The sequence below is a fragment of the Nematolebias whitei genome, chromosome 22 (assembly GCF_014905685.2).
Source record: "Nematolebias whitei isolate Nwh7 chromosome 22, NemWhi1, whole genome shotgun sequence".
In the NCBI taxonomy this organism is placed as follows: domain Eukaryota; kingdom Metazoa; phylum Chordata; class Actinopteri; order Cyprinodontiformes; family Rivulidae; genus Nematolebias; species Nematolebias whitei.
The window spans coordinates 24186982-24210668 of NC_056519.1; the positions used below are offsets into that span (position 1 = coordinate 24186982).

Genomic DNA, 23687 nt, shown 5'->3' on the forward strand with positions numbered 1-23687 from the left:
ACCTCCAGATGCAGGAAGAGGGCCACCTGCATCATGAAGGACCCCACCCACCCAGCACACACACTTTTTGCCCCACTCCCCTCAGGAAGGAGGTTAAGGAGCATTAAGTGTAGAACCACTAGACTGAGGAACAGCTTCTACCCTGAGGCTGTTAGACTCATGAATCTCTAACTAGAATAATCACTGTGAAAAACCATATCATGTTGCTGCTGATCTGTTTCATGTTGCTGCTGATCTGTTTCAATGTTGATGTGTTCATGCGTGCACATCTGCTCACAGACTCATGTTCATGTTTGTGCTGATGTTCAATGTTTTATGTTATGAGTGCTTAGTGTATATTTAGTTGATGTTTTTCTTAGTTCATATCTTGGATGTTATTACTGTTTTTCTTAGACATTTTATTGTTGGATGTAACTGGGACCTTGTGTACATAATTTCGCTCCACCACATGTACCACATGAGGTGCGAATGACAATAAAGAAACTCTGACTCTGACTCTGACATGACTGACTGTTTAAACAATGAACAGGGAAGACTGTTTCTTTGTTTAATTCATATTTTTGTAAAACAATTGATAACTTTATGGTGAATAGTGGATGATAGAAAATATGAACTAACGTTAGGAAGACAGTTTTAATGACCAATGCACCACTTGGAACCCTACTGTGGGACTACATATAGTGTGGATCTGATTAGCTTAGCTTCATTGTTGCTAACAGCTGCACTAAATAAACTAGCCCCACTCCACTCGCTGTTAGGTACAAACCGGATTCCAAAAAAGTTAGGACACTAAACAAATTGTGAATAAAAACTGAATGCAATGATGTGGAGATGGCAAATGTCAATATTTTATTTGTAATATAACATAGATGACAGATCAAAAGTTTAATCTGAGTAAATGTAACATTTTAAAGGAAAAATATGTTGATTCAAAATTTCACAGTGTCAACAAATCCCAAAAAAGTTGGGACAAGTAGCAATAAGTGGCTGGAAAAAGGAAATTGAGCATATAACGAACAGCTGGAAGACCAATTAACACTAATTAGGTCAATTGACAACATGATTGGGTATAAAAAGAGCTTCTAAGAGTGTCAGTGTCTCTCAGAAGCCAAGATGGTAAGAGGATCACCAATTCCACCATTGTTGTGCAGAAAGATAGTGCAGCAATACCAGAATGGTGTTACCCAGCGTAAAATAGCAAAGACTTGTTACCATCATCAACCGTGCATAACATCATCAAAAGATTCAGAGAATCTGGAACAATTGCTGTGCGTAAGGGTCAAGGCCGTAAAACTCTACTGGATGCTCGTGATCCCGTCACTGCACCTCAAACAGGAATGCCACTGTCAAGGAAATAACAGAATGGGCTCAGGAATACTTCCAGAAAGCATTGTCAGTGAACACAATCCACCGTGCCATCTGCCGTTGCCAGATGAAACTCTACAGTGCAAAGAGGAAGCCATTTCTAAGCAAGCTCCACAAGCTCAGATGTTTGCACTGGGCCAGGGGTCATTTAAAATGGAGTGTGGCAAAATGGAAGACTGTTCTGTGGTCAGATGAGTCATGATTTGAAGTTCTTTATGGAACACTGGGACGCCATGTCATCCGGACCAGAGAGGACAAGGATAGCCCAAGTTGTTATCAACGCTCCATTCAGAAGCCTGCATCACTGATGGTATGGGGTTGCATGAGCACTTGTGGCATGGGCAGCTTGCATGTCTGGAAAGGCACCATTAATGCAGAGAACTATGTTCAGGTTCTAGAACAACATATGCTCCCATCTAGACGTCATCTCTTTCAGGGAAGACCCTGCATTTTTCAACACGATAATGCCAGACCACATTCTGCAGCAATCACAACATCATGGCTACGTAGGAGAAGGATCCGGGTACTGAAATGGCCAGCCTGCAGTCCAGATCTTTCACCTATAGAGAACATTTGGCGCATCATAAAGAGGAAGGTGCGACAAAGAAGGCCCAAGACGATTGAACAGTTAGAGGCCTGTATTAGACATGAATGGGAGAGCTTTCCTATTTCTAACCTTGAGAAACTGGTCTCCTCTGTCCCCAGACGTCTGTTGAGTGTTGTAAGAAGAAGGGGGGATGCCACACAGTGGTAAAAATGGACTTGTCCCAACTTTTTTGGGATTTGTTGACGCCATGAAATTTGGCAACAACAGATTTTTCCCTTAAAATGATACATTCTCTCAGTTTAAACTTTTGATCTGTGATTTGTGTTCTGTTCTGAATAAAATATTAAATGTTGGCACCTCCACATAATTGCATTCAGTTTTTATTCACAATTTGTTTAGTGTCCCAACTTTTTTGGAATCCGGTTTGTAGATTCTTGGGGGTGGACAAAGCTCAAAAATTTTCAGCATATATATTGGTTAATGACAGCCCCCCACACTTGTACAAAGTATATTATTAAATTAAATTATATTATTACTAAACTACATTAATTTTGGCTTTCCCTAGGATTTCTGCATTTTCCGAAATGATGGTGTAGTCCAAAGACTTTGACTTTTATTGGATTGCTATGCATTACGCTGCATTCATGTCATCCTTGTATGATCCCTGATCACATTTGTCACACAAAGTGTTTAATAAAAAATCAATAAACAAGTTCTCAGCTTCTTTTTGCAGAGAAAAACAACTTTTTACACGAAGGAATGGATTTCAACCGTAAATTTTGAAGCTTCATCAAGACAGAGGTTTTTCCCGAGGTCCGCCTGTTAGCTTAACTCGTAGTTTAGATTCTCAGCTTAGCTGCTTTTAATGATCCAAAAATGTGATTTTTGGATCATTAAAACATATTTTAAAGAGAAAAGAGAAAGGGAGAGGTCAGTGAAGAGCGCCGGAGTTGAGTTTTTTGTCATCCAGTGTCTTCAGTAGAAAGAGAGAGACACGAAGAAACGGTAAACTGATAAATGAAAACGAGGTCGATAATTTTCATTCATCATGTGATTAATTGATTAATTGATTAATTGATTTATTGTTTATCGCGACAGGCCTATTCTAAAGTCAGTTGGCTGGTTGCCATCTTGAATGGTGTTGGCTCCAAAACGTATCCAACTGCAGTTTAAAATCCAGTGATTATTTACTAACAATTTAATAAAACCTGCCCAATGGTTTGTTCACAAGATATTTTGTTAAAAAAGACTTGACTCCAAATAGTAAAGTTGTACATAAAGCTTGTGTGCGACTCGTTAGTGATCAGAATATGTCTTGGGGATCTGTATTGCCTGCTACAACACCAACTCTTTGGTAAATATTTGTAAAATTGGATGAGTTACACCAAAAGTCGACTGGCTGTGGCAGCCATCCTGAAATTAGTTGAATCCAAATGTTTATTGATTGCAAATGGACTGCCAGAGGTTACTTTAAGAAAGTTTCAAAATAAAGCAGTACGCGAAGGCTAATACATTATCACCCACCTTTTGAGAGTGTGCAATAATTATAATCCTTGGATCAACCGCTAAGTGCAAGAGTGGAAAAACTGAGGTGAACTTATTTTCTATACGGTTTAATATTTTTCTTTTAAAATCATTTGTTTGGGATGAAAAACACTGGAAGATGGATAACAGCAAAACACCGTCTACTGTGTATAACAGTTCAGAATGAAAACAGAAACTTTGTATTGCACTACATTATGTTGGTAGGTGATGTCAAACAAGCCAAATATTTGCTAAAGGAGCCTGAAAACTGACCACCAGAGTGCATCAAACCATTAACTAAGCACACAGCTCATCTGCAGTCAAGCCCTGGCTGGTTTCATGAGCTTAAAGAGTTCAGCTGCAGACAGGAAGTTCCCTCTGAGTGTCTTCCAGGCTGTAAATTTGGATATTTAGTTGAAAAATATTTACAGGTATAACTTCCACTGAAAAAGAATACCAATGAAAAGTTGAAAAATCACACCCAGTCACCCACTAAGAATAATGTTCTATCATCCATCCATCCATCCATCCATCCATCATCCATCCATCCATCCATCCATCCATCCATCCATCCATCCATCCATCCATGTGTGATAATTTGTCCAGTTTCCATACAGTTCCACTTTAGATATAATTTAAATATGCCAACTACTGGTAATATCTTAAAGCTGGGTTGGCAGATTGCTAAAGGTGCTGCTGCTTTGGCAGAAAAACAAACTATATTTATTTTTTTAATTTTGACAATAAAATAAACTCATTCAAGTTCAAGTTGAAGGTTCTCTATTGTCATTCTCATCACATGTGGTACATGAGGTGGAACAAAACTGTGTACACGGGGTCCCAGGTACACCCAAAAATAGAAAAAATATAAAGTGTAAAAAGAAATAGTATACAAGAATTTAAGATATACACTAAGATATACACTAAACGATCCAAGATATACGCTAAACACTAATAATGTAAAACAATACGGTGTATTAAATAGCAGCCTGAACATGAGTCTGCAGTGAGCAGATGGGTATGAATACAGCAGCATAAAGGCAAGAGATCAGCAGCATGGGTAATCAGCAGCACAGATAAGTCACATATCACATATTTCTCTCATATTTCATGCCTTGGTGTCTTGCATTTACACCAAAACCTTTAAGCTGCAGAAGCTTTGTACTAACAGCAGCCATAACACTGATCTGCAACACCGAAGTTAATGAATCTTTTGCAAAGGTAAATTAGAGCAGCTTGTGATAAAATTATCCTGATGCATGCTCAATAATCCAGATAGAAAAGTATAACAAAGTAAAGTCAGGTCCTCTGGATGGGTTCTTCTTTGTTGAAACGTTTCATCTTATCCAAAAGACTTCTTCAGTCTGAGGAGCTACAACAAACTCAGCCTTATTAACAGCACCTTCTTATAATGGATCAACCAGTTTGTTGAAGACAACCAAATGTGAACAGCTAGTTCTGGATGTCAACAACAAACTGATTGATCCACTATGAGAAGGTGCTGTTTATAGAGCCCTATTCGCATGGGATTAGTTTTACCATGTGCAATAAATAAATTACTCCCCAACGTCTGCTTTTTATGTGGCTTATTCACACGGGATAATCAAAGCCTGATATTTAGCTGAGATTTACGGACATCTTCCGGATATGATGTTAACGTGCTGCGTTGTCACGACTGGGCCAGTTCATATAATGCGCTTAATGTGTGGGCCAGGCCGGTCTTGGGCTTTGTTGTGGTTTTACGAATCAGCACAAAGAAAACTAAAGAATGCACAATATAAAATCATGTTAATCTACTTGTTGAGGAGGAGGCAGGTCCGACCGGCCGGTTTAAATAGGAGGTTTAAAAAAAGCCACAATAAGCTCAGATGAACAGCTGTAACTGCACGCACGCGTGAGCGGCCGCTGACCCACCGGTTTGAAATGAAAATGCGACCTGTCCAGGGTGTCTCCTGCCTCTCGCACAGTCATGGCTGGACATAGGCACCGCCAGTGACTCCTGCTACCCGAAAAGGAAGAAACGTATAAATATAATGGATGGAAGAGTCAGCTGATCAGACGCACGTCTCCGCACCTGCTGTCATCTGCAGTGAAGGAAGTAGCAGCATCTACAAAAGCTGAAACGAGCAGCGTGTTCATTTAAAATAGACTTGTTCTATATTTTTCCAAATGATTTTGCTTAAACAAAAACAAAAAATGCTTCATTACGTATCTGACCCATAGCATTTCTGTCCAAATCACAGAGATGCCTATTCACATTGGATTAGTTTTATCACAGGACCTCAGAGTTCAGCAAAATATAGTAGGGAATTTGCAGGGGAATTTTTACTTTACAAATTACTGACATGGCTGATTCACACAGGATTAACAAAACAGACTATCTCTGTAATTATCTCAAATAGCATGTGGTCCCTAGGTAAAACTAATCCCGTGCGAACAAGGTTTAAGACTGAGTTTGTTGCAGCTCCTCAGACTGAAGAAGTCTTTTGGATAAAAGCCAAATCGTTAGGCCTGTCACAATAACAAATTTCGCTGGTGAATAATTGTCTCAGAAATTATTGCAATAAACAATAACATTGTTTGAAAGAAGAAATTAATAAATAATTTAAGAAGAAATGTTGGTTCATTTTGTGGGTAGTGCCTTTTTTGACCACCGGATGGCAGTATAAGACTGTTTGAACCAAAATATGGATAGTGATGGAGCAAGCAGCGTGTCTCTTTAAGAAAAATGGGAGGGAGACCCCTTGACGTGACATGGGCTGTCTCTCTTCAGTTCTCAAAATGGCGGTCGCATTTGAGCTCTTTTAGCATAACATTTTTCACACAAAGCTTTTAATAAAAAAAAAAAAATCAGTAAACAAGTTCTCAGCTTCTTTTTGCAGAGAAAAACAACTTTTTACATGAATGCACAGGTTTCAACTGTGAATTTTGGAGCTTTGACAAGACGGAGGTTTTTTTTCCCCGAGGTCGGCCCGTTAGCTTAGCTCGTAGCTTAGCTTCTCAGCTTAGCTGCTTTTAATGATCCAAAAATGTGATTTTGGACGGTTAAAATGGATTTTAAAAAGAAAAGGGAGGGGTCAGTGAAAAGCACCATAGTTGAGTCTTTTTGTCATCCAGTGTCTTCGGTCGAAAGAGAGACACAAAGAAACGATAAAGCCGATAAATGAAAATGAGGTCAATAATTTTCATTTATCATGCGATTAATTGATTTATTGTTTATCGCGACAGACCTACGAATTGTTTCAACAAAGAAGAATCTGTCCAGAGGACCTGACTTTATTTTGTTAGATTGTGATAAAAGTATTTCACTCAAAGTATTGTGAGTGATCCTGCTACATCCATCCATTATCTTTTACCCGCTTCTTCCATTTTGGGTCACGGGGGTCGCCGGTGCCCATGTCCAGCAATCATTGTGCGAGGGGCGGGGTACACCCTGGACAGGTCGCAAAGTTCATCACAGATCCTGCTACATAAAAACCACATTATTCAACGTTATATTGATGTTGTTACTTGCTTTTATGTGTTTTTTTCTTTCATCTTGAGTGGTTTTATTACAGTATGGAGAGTAGAAATGACAACGGTCCAACTGGTAACATGCTTTGAGGGAGACACAGTGAGAAACAAAAGGCACCTACTGTGTTTTTTAGAGCCTTTCATCTCCTGTTGGGCCCAATCCTCTCTATCAACAGGCCCTTTGAGCAAACAGCACAATACATCCAACCATCAAAGTCTAATACCATCCAGCAGTGTGGCCACTTATAATGTGTGATGAAGGAATAACACCCTGCCACAGGCACCTGCTCAAAGACTAAGTCACAATTAAGAGCAATCAGTGAACACCAATTTAATCTAACAAAATATTCAAAAGAACAATTATCAATGTGACTTTCAAGCCTGTTTAATTAAACTATCATCAGTAGATTAATTAAACAGGCTTGAAAATAGAGAGAGCAGTAGGTGGGTAAAGAAATGAGCTTTCAGTACTGACAGAGTGTTATTAAAACTCACTCCCACTTAAAGCGAGTGTCAAAGAGGAAACTGCTCCTCCTCAGTCTTATTGTTCCATTGTCTGTGCAGGAGCAGGGGAGCGGAGCAGACACTGTCTTCAACCCACTCATCAGGTTCAAGACAATTTATTCAGCACAAAATGTGCTCCTGAAGATTACTATTCAAGTGGAATTAAACATGTGAATGGTAAATTTGTGAGTTCACAAAAAGAAATGTGATGAAATTGCAATCTTTAAATCGTAGCACCGAACACAGAAGTGTTTCTGATGGTGTCCTTTTCATTTTTAGTGAGCTGCTTAATCACCTCCCTGTTTCTTGGAAAGAGGATGTTGAATCAACACGAGTGACCTTTAATCATCTGAGCATCGGTCTTCCACTGAGCAACACCAGCTCCGAGACAAGCTCAGCTACATGAAGTAGAGTCTGTCAGACTGAGCCGCACAAGCCTGTGAGGTCGACAACACGTTAAATGGTCCTTTAAAGGTCAGAGGACAATACGTCTGATACCAGCAAGTAACATGAAGAATCTGAAGTCTGGCGTGATATTAGGATAATTATCAGGGGGTATCAGGGGAGGTAGGTGGGGAACTTGATTATGTTAATGAGGTGGGTTGCTCCACTTGTATAATGGTAGGGGAAACACTGCATATTATATAAATATATATATATATATATATATATATACACATACATACGTATATACAGACTGTATATTTTGCCCTATAAGTCGCAGTTTTTTCCATAATTTGCATGACCTGCAACTTCACCGCAGCGACCCATTTATGGATTATTTCCATATTTATAAACCACTTTTTGGCTGAGATATGATTGTTTTCATCCATACGGACTGAAAATATTGAACAATACCATTTTCAGCCACTAGATGGGAGCAGAGTAGTAAGGCATGCCGTTGTGTCATGTAATAGGTAAAAGTGGCTATTAATGACACAATCAGCTTGCCATAGCCTGCCACCGTCGTCTGCCTGGAGCAACCGTCAAATCAGCTTCATTTCACTGCGTCGGCCCAGCGAAGTAAAGCTGATGTTACCATTAAAGTGCATTTATTAAGGAAAAGTTAAACTGAGACGCACCTTTACTATAAGTTGAGCAAACATAATTGTTTTTAGGTGGTTATTGTGTTAAATTTGGAAGAAATGCACAGCGAGTCGTCTCTCTACCTGTTCATGTTTCCGTATATCAGCTTTTGAAATGCAGCTGATTTGACCGTCAAAGTGCATTTATTAAGCAAAAGTTAGACTGAGACACACCTTTACTATAATTTAGAGCAAACACGCAATTGTTTATAAGTGTTAATCTTGTTAAATTCTTGTCAAAGTCCTCCCATGCATGCTCCCGAGGCCGCCATTTGGCAGTCAATCTATTTTTGGCACAACACCGGCCCACATTTCCGGGCTATCAGCGGTGACACATAATAGATGCGACTTATACAGGGAAGCGACGTATTTATGGATTTTCCCACTTTATTAAACATATTTGGACTGGTGCGACTTATAGGGCGGAGAGACATGTACGGTGGAAAATACGATATATATGTGGTGGCCATCTTGGATTTTAACTTGGCAACCCTATTTTTGAAAAGAAGCTTTCTTACGACTAGCTGTAGCCACACACCAAAAAGGAAGTTGGTACCTCATTTAATTTTCACGTTATTGTGCTCACAAGATTCATGGATGGACGGACGGTGTTTCCAAGTCCCCCTCTTCGCTCCAGAGTGGGGGGCAGCAATCCTTAACATCCACTTTAGCCAAGTGAGAACTACTCATCAGGAGGTGAGCAGATCAGCTCAATGTTTATAATATTTACAATTCCAGTTTGAAATGTCTTTAAAATGTTGGTTTTAGTTTTAAAAAACGTTCTTCTTAGAGCTAAAAACTTAAAGAATATGTCTTCAGTCATGTTCCAAACAACATTACTTGACGTGCCCTTTAAGTTGTACATTAGAAAACATTGGTAAAAGCTGAAAAGAACAAAATGAGTTCAATTTTAAAGTACTATTTTTATTATACATGTTTTTTCCTGCATCAGTCGAGTTGGCATCTTTAATGAATAAATAGACATTTCTTCTCTATTTACCAAGTTCAGAAGAATTTCTGACGTCTGCATCCACTGAGCTCTGAACTGGTTTTCCTCACACACAGCCCCAAAATCCATAAACAAAACTCATTTCAATGATTGCTACAGCCCTTGTATAAATAATTTAACCTTATTTAGCTTAAGGTTAACTTTTGGTGAGACAAAGGTATGAAAGCATTGTTATTCTAATAACACTCGCAATGCTTTCAGCTCTAATCGTTTATTTATTTGGTGTTTTAAAACCCGGTTCTGGAGCTGCATTTTGTGGAGACAGAATACTAAATGTATGTTTTGCAAATTTTATATTCATTTGACTTGAAGTCCAACAGTTTTCTTCAGGCTTATAAAAAATTGTTCAATCACAGTGAAAGCAAAGCCATAATTCTTCACTAATTTATTACAACTGGACACATTTACCTCAGACTTTAAGCTATTTGTTCTTTCAGCCTTTATGATACTTTTAAAAGAGTTCAAATAAGATGAAAAGTGTTCAGATATGCACACTTTGATCAGAGCCTACTTACCAGAGTTTTCTCGGGCTCCTGTTGGGACTCAGAAGAGGACTCCATGGTGGTATGAGTCAGACCTGCCCACGCTGCTCTGATGACCACATGACTGTCAGGGGAAGAAGTGGAGTAAAGATCATTTATATGGCACCTTTCCAACACAAAGATCATTACAAATTGCAAGCTTTTTTTTTTTATGACTATGGTTGAGGTAAAGCTGTTGGGTCATAGTTTGAGTTGGTTTGACCAAATAATTGGTCAAAAGATTTAACGCGTCTTAGTTTCAACCCAAACACTGGATCAGTGTTCACAGTCCACCATTTTTAACCAAAAGGTGACCAAATCAAACCTTTTATCTGCTTTGGATGTAAAGTGTAAATATAAATGAGTAAAAACAACTGGACCCACCTGAAACAGAAACATGTGGGTCACTCAAAGAACATCAACAATACTCAACATTTATTTATTTTAAAGTGTAAAGATTTGGCAGGTCAGAGATGGCATTTGTGTCAAATAGGAGACATAATGTGTCACTTTCTTTATTTATATTATTTCACATTAGAATATCACTGTAGCACGGTGGATCAGTTGGTAGAGTTGCCGCCGCTTAGTGAGAAGGTCGACGTTCTCTCCGTGCATGCATGGGTTTTCTCCAGGTAATCCAGTTTCCTCCCACAGACCAAAAACATGCATGTTAGACTGATTGGTAACTCTAAATTGTCCCTAGGTGCGAGTGAGAGAGTGAATGGTTGTTTGTCTCATTTGTCTCTGTGTGTCCCTGTGATGGACTGGAGACCTGTCCAGGTGTCCCCTGCCTCTCGCACAGTGAGAGCTGGATATGGACACCAGTGACCCCCACGATCCGAAAAGGAAGAAGCAGGTAAAGAGGATGGATGGATGGATTCATACAGATGGATGTAGACGGATAGATGCAGACGGATGGATGCAGATGGATGCATACAGATGGATGCAGACGGATGGATGCATACAGATGGATGCATACAGATGGATGCAGACAGATGGATGCATACAGATGGATGCAGACAGATAGATGCAGACGGATGGATGCATACAGATGGATGCAGACGGATGGACAGACAATCACTACTTTGCAAGGAAATAAATCCATCCATCCATCCATCCATTTTCTTTACCCGTTTATTCCATTTTGGGTCACGGGGGTCGCTGGTGCCCATGTCCAGCAATCACTGTGCGAGGGGCGGGTACACCCTGGACGGGTCGCAAGTCCATCACAGGGACACATAGAGACAAACGAGACAAACAACCATTCACTCTCTCACTCACACCTAGGGACAATTTAGAGTTACCAATCAGCCTAACATGCATGTTTTTGGTCTGTGGGAGGAAACCGGAGTACCCGGAGAAAACCCACGCATGCACGGAGAGAACATGCAAACTCCACCCAGAAAGGCCCCTGGACCGGGGTTTGAACCAAGGACCTGCTCGCTGAGAGGCAGCAGCTCTACCAGTTGCTCCACCGTGCTGCCCAGGAAATAAATCTTGAAATGTAATTTCTTTGAATTACACTTTTACGTTCTGTTTATATGATTTATGTTTCAAAGCAGCAAAATAAACCAATTTAAAAGATAACAGATCCAACTGTACAATTTTTACAAATTGTATTAATTTTCTGTGGTCAAAAAATGATATGTTGCTTAACGTTGAATTTCTTGTTTTAGTTGGGGGGGGGGGGGTGTACATAAACTTGCCACTTTTTCTCTTCCTCCTGTGGGCAGAGGTTGTGTCTCATGAAAAATAGTCCCGTCTAATAAATCATAAAAACGGACGCCTCCCACGCTCACATGCACCCCCGCCAAAAGGGGGATAATTTATTGGCTTCAATGCACGACTAAATTAATTAAAACAATGTGAAACTGTCTGACCCATGAGAGAGAGAGGATTGCTGAACCCTCGCAATTAAAATAGTTTTGTTCTGTAAAAGTTGTTTCGAACTCGGTCAAAGACCAGCGCTTTAACCACTGATCTATCACACCCAACACACACACACACACATAAAAGTCAGAGTTTTTTTATTTGTCATTTGCACCACGTGGTACATGTGGTGGAACAAAATTATGTCCACAGGGTCTCAGTTCCAACAATAAAATGTAAAAGAAAAACAGTAATAACATCTAAGATATGAACTAAGAAAAACATCAACTAAAAATACACTAAGCACTCATAGAACAAAAACAATATGTCGAACATCAGCACAAACACGAACATGAGTCTGTGTGAGCAGATGAGTACGAATGAACACAGCAACATGAAACAGATCAGCAGCATGAGATCAGCAGCATGGATAATCAGCAGCAAATATCAACAATCAAGTGGCATCACAGTGATTATTCTGGTTAGAGATTCATGAGTCTAACAGCCTCAGGGTAGAAGCTGTTCCTCAGTCTAGTGGTTCTACACTTAATGCTCCTTAACCTCCTTCCTGAGGGGAGTGGGGCAAAAAGTGTGTGTGCTGGGTGAGTGGGGTCCTTCATGATGCAGGTGGCCCTCTTCCTGCATCTGGAGGTGTAGATGTCTGTGACGGTGGGGAGACTGACTCCAGCATCTTCTGTGCAGCCTTCACCACTCTCTGCAAAGCTTTTCTTTCTGCAGCTGTGCAGCCTCCATGCCACACGTTGATGCTGGAGCACAGGATGCTCTCCACTGCACACCTGTAGGAGGAGGTGAGGACTGAGCTTCCCAGACCAGCTCGTCTCAGCCATCTGAGGAAGTAGAGTCTCTGATGAGCTTTCTTGATCAGGCTGGTGGTGTTGTTGCTCCAGCTGAGGTTTTCAGGTGCACACCCAAGTACTTGGAGACCACTTCAACCGCAGATCCTCTTATGTTCAGTGGGGGTGTAGGTGTGTTTGTTCCATCTGAAGTCCACAATTATCTCCTTCATCTTCTTCACATTGATGTGAAGGTTATTCTCTTTGCACCAGCTCTCCAGGTGTTCTACCTCCTGCCTGTAGCTGGACTCATCATTGTTTGTGATGCATCCCACCACTTCTGTATCATCTGCAAACTTTACAATATGACAGTCTGGATGGGTAGCTGCACAGTCATGTGTTAGCAGAGTGAACAGGAAAGGGCTCAGCACACAGCCCTGAGGAGAGCCAGTGCTGAGGGTTATGGTGGAGGAGGAGAGGTTGTAGATCTTCACAGACTGTGGTCTGTTTGCTAAGAAGTCTAGGTTGCAAATGGAGGGGCTTAGTCCTAGTGTGAGTAGTTTGTCCATCAGGGTTTGGGAGATCATGGTGTTGAAGGCAGACGTGAAGTCCACAAAGAGCATATGGACGTAAGAATCCTTCTGCTTCAGGTGGGTGAGAGCAGTGTGGACCACAGAGGAGATGGCGTCTTCTGTTGATCGATTCTCACGGTATGCATACTGGTGAGGGTCTTTGCTGACGTTGATGGTCGTTTTGATGTGGGTCACGATCACAGAACTGGTTAAATAAGTGAACTGAACAGAACTGGTCTACTGTTGTCATCTGTGTTCTTTGGTGTAAGGTCTCTCTTGTAAATGAGTCCTCGAGGCTCAATGAGACTAACCTTTATAAACAAAGGTAGAATGAATATCACTGTAATACCTGGTTTATTTACAGAATGACTAACTGCTGGATGCCCGGCCCCTGAGCTGCTGGCTTTCAGTAAACAGCAGTTTAGTTGAACGGCCTTGATGTTCTGGATCTCTGTGGACCAAACTCATACTGGCTGTAGATAAACCTGACTTGTAACAAACATTCTTAGAGTGGCCTGATATCATTTCATTTCACTGAGTATGTTAGGATGACCTTTCATGAAATTTACATATTTACTTACAGTTCCTGAGGGGTAGTATTTTTAGAAGTACAACACTCTTTCAAATATTTTGCAGGTATCAAAATACCAGTAAATCATGAGACCCAACCAATAATACAATGAACAAAAGCTTAATTTGTCAATCTCAATTTCAATGAAAATATCATTATCTTTCATTACATGTTCAACTTTAATTAATGACTCTTTTTCATAGTTGTCAAATATTTTGTCTGCAGTCAGATTTACTCACTTGTTCCACAGCTGTGTACTTCTAGCATTATCCTTTTTCTCAGACAGTACATCCTCACATCTGAAGATGCAACAGTGTGCATCAATAACACACAGAATGTCATCTTGACATCTCCAACAACTGTCTTCCCCGTCTGCTAGGGATGTGCAATATGGCATAAAATTCATATCCCGATACATATTGTGATGGGTGGTGGTAATGATATATATCATGAAATCAGAATAAAACTTGAAACAGGAATGGGGGAAAAAAGCATAGAGTGTCATTTTGCCAGCATTTATTTGGAAAACTGCAATACCATAAAATAATTTCAATCAAGAAAATTCCACTACTAGGTCCAGAGCGTTTTTAAATAAAAATCAAATAGAGTATATTAGGCTTCTTTCTTAGAGTACAAAACTCACACTATACTGGATTGTCACAATGGACAATGTGAACACATTTAATTCGCAACAAAGTAGCAAAAAATCTATGCTTGAAGCTGGGACTGCTGAGAACAGTCGGCATAATGAATTCCACCGTACATATAAATTGTTAGTGTCAATATTTTTAGTCAGTATTTTTGCCTTCATTTTAAAATTATTTAAATGCTTCAATTGAAATAACAGCTTTTTTTTCCAAGCCACTTGTTAGTTGCAATTCTTTCTGACGTACAGTTTTGAACCGTCATGCTGATAAAGCAAAGTCCAGTGCCTACAATATCAAAAGAGCTAAGATATAATATTTTACAAGGTTGAAGGAGCCTAAAATATGGGAAAACATCAATCTAGCAGTCAATAAAATGGTGGTTTGTTCCCTACAGGGTTTTGGGGGTAACAGCAGCAGTAGAAGAATGAGATGTACAGGAGATACCAATGATTTATTTATTTATTTTTATCAGAACGAAATTGTAAATGGATTTAATCATTATTTTGTGAATGTTGGCTCAAGTCTTGCAGCTAAAATACTGAACGTAGATAATAATGCGAGTCATACAGTTACAGGTTGTGCCAACAGAACTTTTCTTGATGGAACTGACAAAGAAGAAATAACGAATACAGTAAAAAATCTTACAGACAAGAAATCAAAAGGCTGGGCGGACATGGATATGATGTTTGTAAAGGACATAATGAGTTACGTTATTGAGCCGTTTACATAGATACGTAATTCATCATTTTCAACAGGAATATTTCCAGACAATATGAAAGTAGCCAAGGTAGTTTCTGTTTTTAAGAACGATGAGAAATGTGTGTTCAATAATTATAAACCGATATCATTGTTACCACAGTTTTCAAAAATTTTAGAAAAATTAATTGTGATCAGATTAGATCAATTTATTGCTAAACAAAATATTCTAAAAAGCAGTCTGTATGGGTTTAGAGCAAACAACTCTACATTAATGGCTCTCATGGAATTGATAGAACAAATAACTGCTGTCGATCAAAAACAATATTGTGTTAGTGTTTTTGTTGATTTAAAGAAGGCATTTGATACTATTGACTATTCTCCGTGAAAAATTGAATAATTATGGCATTTTTAGTTGTGTAGGATAAATATCTTATAGGCAATGAGGAGTTACGTGGTTTGTCTCAAAAAACGTTGTCTGATCTGATTGGCGTCATATTTCCGGTTCTGGGGGCGCATGACTCTTATCCATAGATTCCTGTTAAAAATGAAGCATGCAGTTATTCCGCGATGTTGCAAGAGAATAGGAAGATTCTGGGCGCAGATATCGGCGCCCGGGGCACGTCGAACATGAGCTGTACCCATCTGTACCGAACATGTGCTTCTGGTCTTTTTTTGTTTGTTTGTCCGGGAACAGACGTGCCCTGCGGGCGTCCACTTCGGCTCTAATCCGGTACACGTGGACCTCAGCGGTCCCACATACGCCCAAGTATACCCCGGCCTTAAGTTGACTCAACGGTTGCACTATGCAACCCTTGATCATCAGCCCTCCACCACTATGCTGGACAATTATGTCTGTGATGATAAGTTCATTCATTCTACCTTTATTTAGACAGGTTCATCTCATTGAGCCTCGGGGACTCATTTACAAGAGAGACACGATTTCTTTAACAAAGAGTGATGATAACAGTGGACAACAACAACAACAGACAGTCACAAAAGAGGCATACAAATTTTTTTTTTTTTTACAAATCAAAACAAAATAGCAACCAAAAGGACAGTCAAAAGGAAAAGTAGTGAAAAAAAAGACCTTCTAAATTTTAAGGCGTAAGGTGTAGAAAATTAAAAACAGGAACATGTCTGCATTGGTTTTTCCCAGGAACTTAACAGCTGTTTAAAGCCACTTAGAGAGGTCAAGGTCCAGAGAAGTTGTGCTTGATATTAGTCCAAACACACTGTCGTGCATTATGGGTAAAAGCTCTAACTCGGTCTCATCCATCTAAAGGACATTGTTCCATAGTCTTGAAGTTAATTTGGTTAAATTTACAAACCTAAGTCATGCTGCCATGTTATTTTGAAAGAGGCTCTCCTCAACCCATCCAAAATTACATACTTGGTCAGCTTTTGTCTATTTGTGCTGCCATAAGTTCTATTATCTTTAGATTTAATGTCAAATATATTCAATTTAATTAATTTTCATTTACCATGAGATTAATTTAAAAAGTGCAGGTTTTTTATTAATTTTAATTTAGGAGATCTTTTGGATAGGGATAATCCAAGTTTGTTTCTGACTTTCAGAACATGTTTTAAACAAAAATGTTGTGTTATTACTTTCTGTATGTGAAGCATTAAACAGTAATGTGCAGATGTGCTTGGATTTTTATTTAATTTTGCTCTGACAGAGATAAAGTGATGCATTCCCATGATACCCCCCTGCAGTGCTTTTTTTTTTTTATCTTCTGGATAAAACAGCACTTACAACTCCTCAGTGGTCTCAGGTAGACGTCTTTGTTTAGTGAGCAATTGTTCAAAGCTGTGGTGCTTCACAAAAGAAGAAAATCTAATATCGCTTTGACCTTTGTCTGAATAAATACAAAATGTATAATTTGGTTTAGCCCTGCTTGTCCTTATCTTCATTACTAAGAGCATTCATTTAATTATGGGAAAGCACAATGTCATTCAGAGCTCTGAAAATGTGCAATTAATGACTTTTGTGAAAATGGGCAACCTGCTCAGGGTCTAAACCATAAAAGCCAGAGATAAACATTAAGCAGGACGCAGTGGGAGTTAAGCTATGCCTTCAGCAGGAAGTTGGTCTTGTTTTCTTCCTTGTGAAACCTAATACAACTGAATATATGTGAATGACCAAATGAATTTATCTTTGAACAAGAGAACAGCAAACTGCAAATTATACGCTTGTCGACAAACTATTATACAGGAACACAGCAATCTGTAATAATGGCCCAGTAGAGCAAAGACTTTGTTTTAACTTTGACCTTGATTTGTGACCTTGAAGCTGGGGCGATGAAAAATATACACGACACTGTCTTGCTTATGTGTATCTAGTTTTATTCAATTATCTTGAGCGGATCAGAAGTTACAGGCTGAACAAGAGAGAGTTCACAGACGTGTACGTATGGGAACTATACCATAATACCTCCTGCCTTTGGCGGGTGTATACAATCTTTTCTGTACCAGCTACTGAGTCACTTTGATAATGAGTCTATGAAGCTCTAGGAGTACTTTCAGATTATATTATAACTACTGTACTGACTTTGTCCCATTTGTTGCAGAGTTTGCTGCTTCCCACCAGCTAGCACACGACGTTCAGCTGAAGCTATCCCACAGAAGTCAGAGAGCTAAAAGCTATGAGTCATTGCCAAGGATAGACAAATGCTTAGGGAATATTTAATATGTAGATCAGCAGAGAGCATAAAAATAAAATGGACAAGTTGCATGAGCAGAATCTACAGGGGGAAAAAAAGCATTGCATCTGGTCCGGACTTTTGAGAGTCAAAGGTTGGGTCTAAGCCGCTAAAATAAGGCAACGGGACTTCTTTTTGTTAAAGACATTTCTCTTTTGAAATGTGTTATGTGATGTCATCATTGTATGTTTCTATATAATGATGAAATTAGTTCTCTGCATTTAACTCATCACGAGATGCACCCAGGTGGAGCAGTGGGCATCTATGTAAGCACCCAGGGAGCAATTAGGGATTAGGCGTCTTGCTCAGGGACACCACGACATGTGGGCATGGCGGGAAGTCAAACCGCAACTTACTGAGGAGTGTAACTTTCAAACTGCAGTGAGTTGCTCCATTGATGCACGCCAAAATCACACGTTTTTATCTTCTTCTTTCAGCTGTTCCCTCCTTCGGGGGTTGCTACAGGGAACTAACTCGCACAATTGCAATTATTTTTACGACGGATGCTCTTCCCGACGCAACCACAGACACCGAGCTACCACAGCCCTCTGTGTGGAGCAGAGAGCTGCTATCTAGGGCACCCGGGGGAGCAGATGGTGGAGGTTAAGGGCCTTGCTCAAGGGCCCAGAGTGGGAGGAATGAGGTGGAAGCAGTGTGTGTGTTTCACCTTTCCCACCCACATTTTGATGTCAGTCTGGGGAGTTGAACTGGCGACCTTTTGATCACATTCTTTAACCTCTGCGCCACCACTCCCCACACAATAGGAAATTTCATTCAACCTTTATTTATACAGGTTAGTCTCACTGAGCCTCCAGGAATCATTTACAATAGAGACCTGTACAAAAACAAATTAAAAAAATTTAATTAACAATTAAAATGCAAAAACAAACAGAAACTTAATGTGGGAGTTCTATTGTTATATCCTATATTTCTGGTTTTGTACATTTAACTCGCAACTTAAAAACAACTTGAAGTTCAAGAACTATTGATTAGAATAAGCTTTTAATTTAAAGTACAGTCGGTGCAGGCTGTAATCTACAGGCTGCAGTGGAGCAAACACACTAAACTGGAAATGTCTGGTGCCAAGAACGAGAAGCCAAAAGTGAGTTCATGCTGGGAGGAAAAAATAAGTTCTAGAGAACAAAGAACAGGAAAGTAATGGAAAGTAGTCTTTTGAATGCCCGAGTTTGATGGTCTGCTCAGGGGAGATTATCTTTAAATAAAATTAATAGATGTAGGTCTGGGAGTTTGAATAAGACTGAGCTCTTGGGGGCAGAGAACTGCCTTCCTACACCCAAGAGAACTCAGAATTACATCCTCCTAGAAAAGATGCAGGGATGGAAAATTTGATACTGCAAGTAGAACTACAGAAGCTTCTGGATTACTTTCAGGAGTTACCTAATTTTATTTGTTTATTTATTTATTTTCATTTTTACGTGGGCATCTTCCATAAACATTTGTGTTTTATTTCTTCAGTAAATACAGTGGTTTACAGTTTATGTTTTTATCTCAAACAAGATTACTTTATTTGTGACCATCATATCAAACTGAGGATGACGTATAGGCAGCGATAGTGCAGATTTGTGATAAATGGATTTTGTTAGCTGAGATGGTCCCGTCTCAGCTGTGGAACAAGATGGCTAAAGCGTTAGCCGTCTTGTTAGCCGCTAAGGATCGTGTCTTTAGCGATATGATAAGCTGCTGATTTATTAATGTCGCCACATCTCCCTGTGCCTCTCAAAAGGCACAGCACGGCTAAATGAGTTCTGACCCGTGGTTTCTTTCAGGGAAGGAGGCTAAAAAAAGCACTCGGACCTGCAGCTGCAGTTCACAATACTTCACGCCGCTGATTTTAAATGGTGAAAAAGATTCGTAGTTCCGACCTGTCGTCATGACTGTTTTCAGCATTGTCTACAGAAATCATCTTTCTGTCCCTCATCTGACAATTTAAATCCAAACCATCTCCGAAAGTACAGTCATTGGTTTTCATTTTGTTCAGCAGCTAAGCTGCTCCGTGTTTACTTGTGCTAAACGTCTCCTCTACCGCCCGCCTGTCATCCCCCTGTCTGTTTCAGAAGCATGATCCGTAGTGTACTTCCAGGTCGCACGGATCGCTGTTGTTTATGAATAAAAACTGTCTTAACTTAGAAAAGTACGTATTCTATCTCCACCGATCTTCATGTAGCTAATTTATGCCACTCGTATTTCCGTTACAAATCACTGATTAAGATGAGATGCGACGCATTAGACCTGACCCCCAGCCTGGGCTGAATGAGAGAAACCCTGCAAGATGCAGAATTAATTATTTCCATGGTGAAACAGCGCCACTCAGTGGTGAAGCTGCATATTATTTTAACCATGACGTAAATATGTCAATGACTTTAACGTAAATACGAGTGGCGTAAATTAGCAACATGAAAATCGGCGGAGATAAAGCACATACTTTTCTAAGTAAATTAAGACAGTTCTTATTCATAAACAATCATACTAGTGCATTTTCCTTATTCAGCAGCAATCCGTGCAACTCGGAAATATTCCTCTTAGCGCATGCGCAAATGAGTAACACTGCGGATCGTGCTTCCGTAACAGATGGGGGAATGACACCGCCCATCTCCTGAAGAAGCAGGAAGGAGGGGAGCGTGGCTGAGGGGCTGGGTTTGTGTTCCAGGAGGGAAAAGGAGGGGGGCCACATGGGAGAAAGAAGACGGCAGGAGGATTTCCAAGTATAAAATTATAGTTTTATATCAATATAATCTCAACTTATATCAAAAAAAGTATATTGATATTTTTAAAATATCAATATATTGCCCAGCTCTAGACGAGTGGTGTGGATACAGACACTGGGGAGGCCATTAACTGGTGCCGTGTAGTATCGAGCCAAGAAAAGTTGACACAGTGGCAAAGTGTCATATGATGCTACGCAGAACCCTCAAACTGGCAGGCCTCTGGTGGACGACCTGAGCTTGAAGTGAAGTGGAACTGTCCAGTGGAAGAGTAGGGCGGGCTAGAAGGTTTTTTGTTTGTTTTGTTTTCAAACAATAAATATTTTATTGATAAGTTTCTTTTTCTGTTATCTAGCATTTTTCTACAACATTATTGTCTTTGAACAAACTAACGGTACAATAGCTAGCATGTTAGCAGGTGAAGTATGCACAGCTGACTGCAGCCAGTTTAATAAAAAGGCTAATAACCAGCTAATTAATAACAGCTTATCGTGCTCAAGGTGACTTTACCAAGAACAAAACAGCAGAGAAAAAGCAATATTCTGTACAAGACCCACAATAATAACATAAGAATTATAATTCAAATTGTCTGATACTGTAGTTTATTTTTAATTTGTCATTTGTGTGTATCTTATGGCACTGATAAGTAAGCAACAACTTTAAAAACTTTATTTTTACATGTTCAACAAAGTAAAAGTCAGCCAAACATAAAACAGTAAAGAGCAAATGCAGCTCCCTGCTGAACACATTTTATTTGAAAAATTGCCGACAGTATTGTTAAACAATCTGCTAATAGTAATTTATAACGTTATGTTCTTTGAAAGCAGTATTTAAAAAAAAAAATCATATTTAAAGCTGCGTGTTGACTCTTTGGTGTTAAATTTATTTACTTCATATTTCCAACTAAATAGAAATCAGCCTCAATCCTAAATATAATTGTAATAATTATTAAGAATCATTATACTATTGTAACGTTTATATTTAAAAGATAATACCTTTTAAGCTGTATGTATTGTTTCCAACAGTAATAGTATTTCCATACTTGTTTTTAAATTAAAGTAAATAGCACTAAATTGTGGTCACATTTGTTCAGGGGACGAGATGGTGTAGGGGCAGGGCAGCCGACTAGGGACCCGAAAGTCCCGGGTTGGATCCCCGGTCACTGCACATCTCATGGAGTCTCTGAGCAGGACACCCTATCCCCAGTTGCTCCCCGGGTGCTTTCAATAGCTGCCCACTGCTCCACCTGGTGGTGGATGGCTTAAATGCAGAGAGCCAATTTCACCATTGTATGTTCTCAATGATGACAAAACATACACATTATTATATAACTATACATTTTTGTTTGGTTTCTTTAAAAATGTAAAAGCCATGGTATTTTAGTTGAAGGTTATCTTATTGTCAGATTTTAGATTTAAAAGCCAACTAAATTAAATACCTGACATCAGGGACAAATCATTTTCTTCCCTGTAAATATAAAGGCCTTGATCAAACTTTGCACAAAGAATACCCTAGTTTTGTTTTTATGTGGAAGAAATGCAGCAACATTAAACGCATCAAGGTGAAAACCAACGAGCCGAGTGCTCACTAACATCCACCTATCTGATTCATTAGAGAGAGACGGGTGGATCCGAATGCTGATCGGGTGGAGGAGGATTCTGAAAGGACTCGGCTCGCGGGGTGCCAAGGACACTGAGGGAACCTTACCGAGTTCAGACCAATGACCAGAGAACGCTGCTGTCACAGACTGAAACTGGCTCCTGACTCATGTCACACAGAACAAACCATCCTTACGACAAACTGAGAGGAACATCACAGAGCGAACACAGCCACGGCTCCACTACAGTGATACAGAATCAAAATGCACATGACGCACACAGCCTCAGAATAATAGAGCTTGCATAACAGAAGAAGGAGTGAAAAATTAGAGCAGAGATGCCAGCACTTAACTTATTCATGCAGTCCTTTTTATTTTATAATACATTTCAACAGAGTTGTGAACATTAAAAGAAGTTAAGACTACACTGATCATAAGCAATGATCCTGTGACCTGAGAATGACCTTAATAAAAGCTGCAAGACTTTTTACAATAATACATTTTTACACATGAAGATCAGATAAACTAGAACACATGAGCACAGACTCGTACATGGAAGCGGTTCGATGCAGCGAGCACGTGTTTGAGAAAGGACTGGATGGAGAACCTACCGATGTCATGCAGCGCAAGCAGCAGAAAGCACCATTCTGTCCCACAGCAGAGCTTTTTAGAGAAACGAGAGAGACAGACAGCGAGAGACCTCAAAATGACATCATCATTTTTCCCCTCCCTCTTTTGAAATGTGGACGGCGAAGCTGCTGGTGTCGGCGACGGAGCAGCACTGAGAGCCGCACGGTGTGCCATGAAAGAAAGGAGGTGTGTGTCGGATGTGTGCACGCTCCCTGCTGCTCGGGACTGATGGGGCTTCAACAAGGGCAGCCGCGAACACTCAGCTTCATCAAACATGTTGCTAATGGCAACAAAATGGATTCTTCTAACTTGAACATTGTGACTGAAATTAACTTCCACGCCACCAGAATGACCTGTACACAATCAGCTACATGTTCAAACTATCATGTGTGAAAGTTTGAAACAGGTCTGACATAACAACACACATGTATGTTTTACTGCACACGTGTTAAACACATGCAGCTAATGTTTATCATTAAATAACAGTTCAACCTGACAAGTTCAGTTAAAGTATAAACAGTTAACTACAATTCAGACAGAAAGTTGTGTGTACATCGAGTTAAAAAATAAAACCCCACAAAAAGATCAACAAGTTGAAACTGACAAGAATAAGAAAATAAATTCTAAATATAAACTAATGAAAATCAGTCACTGCTTTTTGAATTATTTAAAAAAACAAACGAATGATGTCAGTCTAAGCACAAAGCACTGGTACCTTTGAAGCAACCACAGTACACAGTACTGGTGAGACTTCTGCACCTGTCCACAGGTGTTCTGGTCCACATGTCTTCTGGTGTTCTGGTCCACATGTCCTC

General features: G+C 39.7%; 1 protein-coding gene across 1 annotated transcript in view; it reads right to left on the reverse strand.

Annotated features, from left to right (window-relative positions):
• osbpl8 (oxysterol binding protein-like 8) overlaps positions 1-23687 on the reverse strand; it is a 152483-nt gene that overhangs the window by 116235 nt on the left and 12561 nt on the right. Inside the window, exon 2 of the mRNA XM_037696237.1 lies at positions 10063-10153. Coding sequence (XP_037552165.1) covers positions 10063-10107 — 45 coding nt within the window. The 5' untranslated portion in view covers positions 10108-10153. The remainder of the gene's footprint in view (positions 1-10062; positions 10154-23687) is intronic.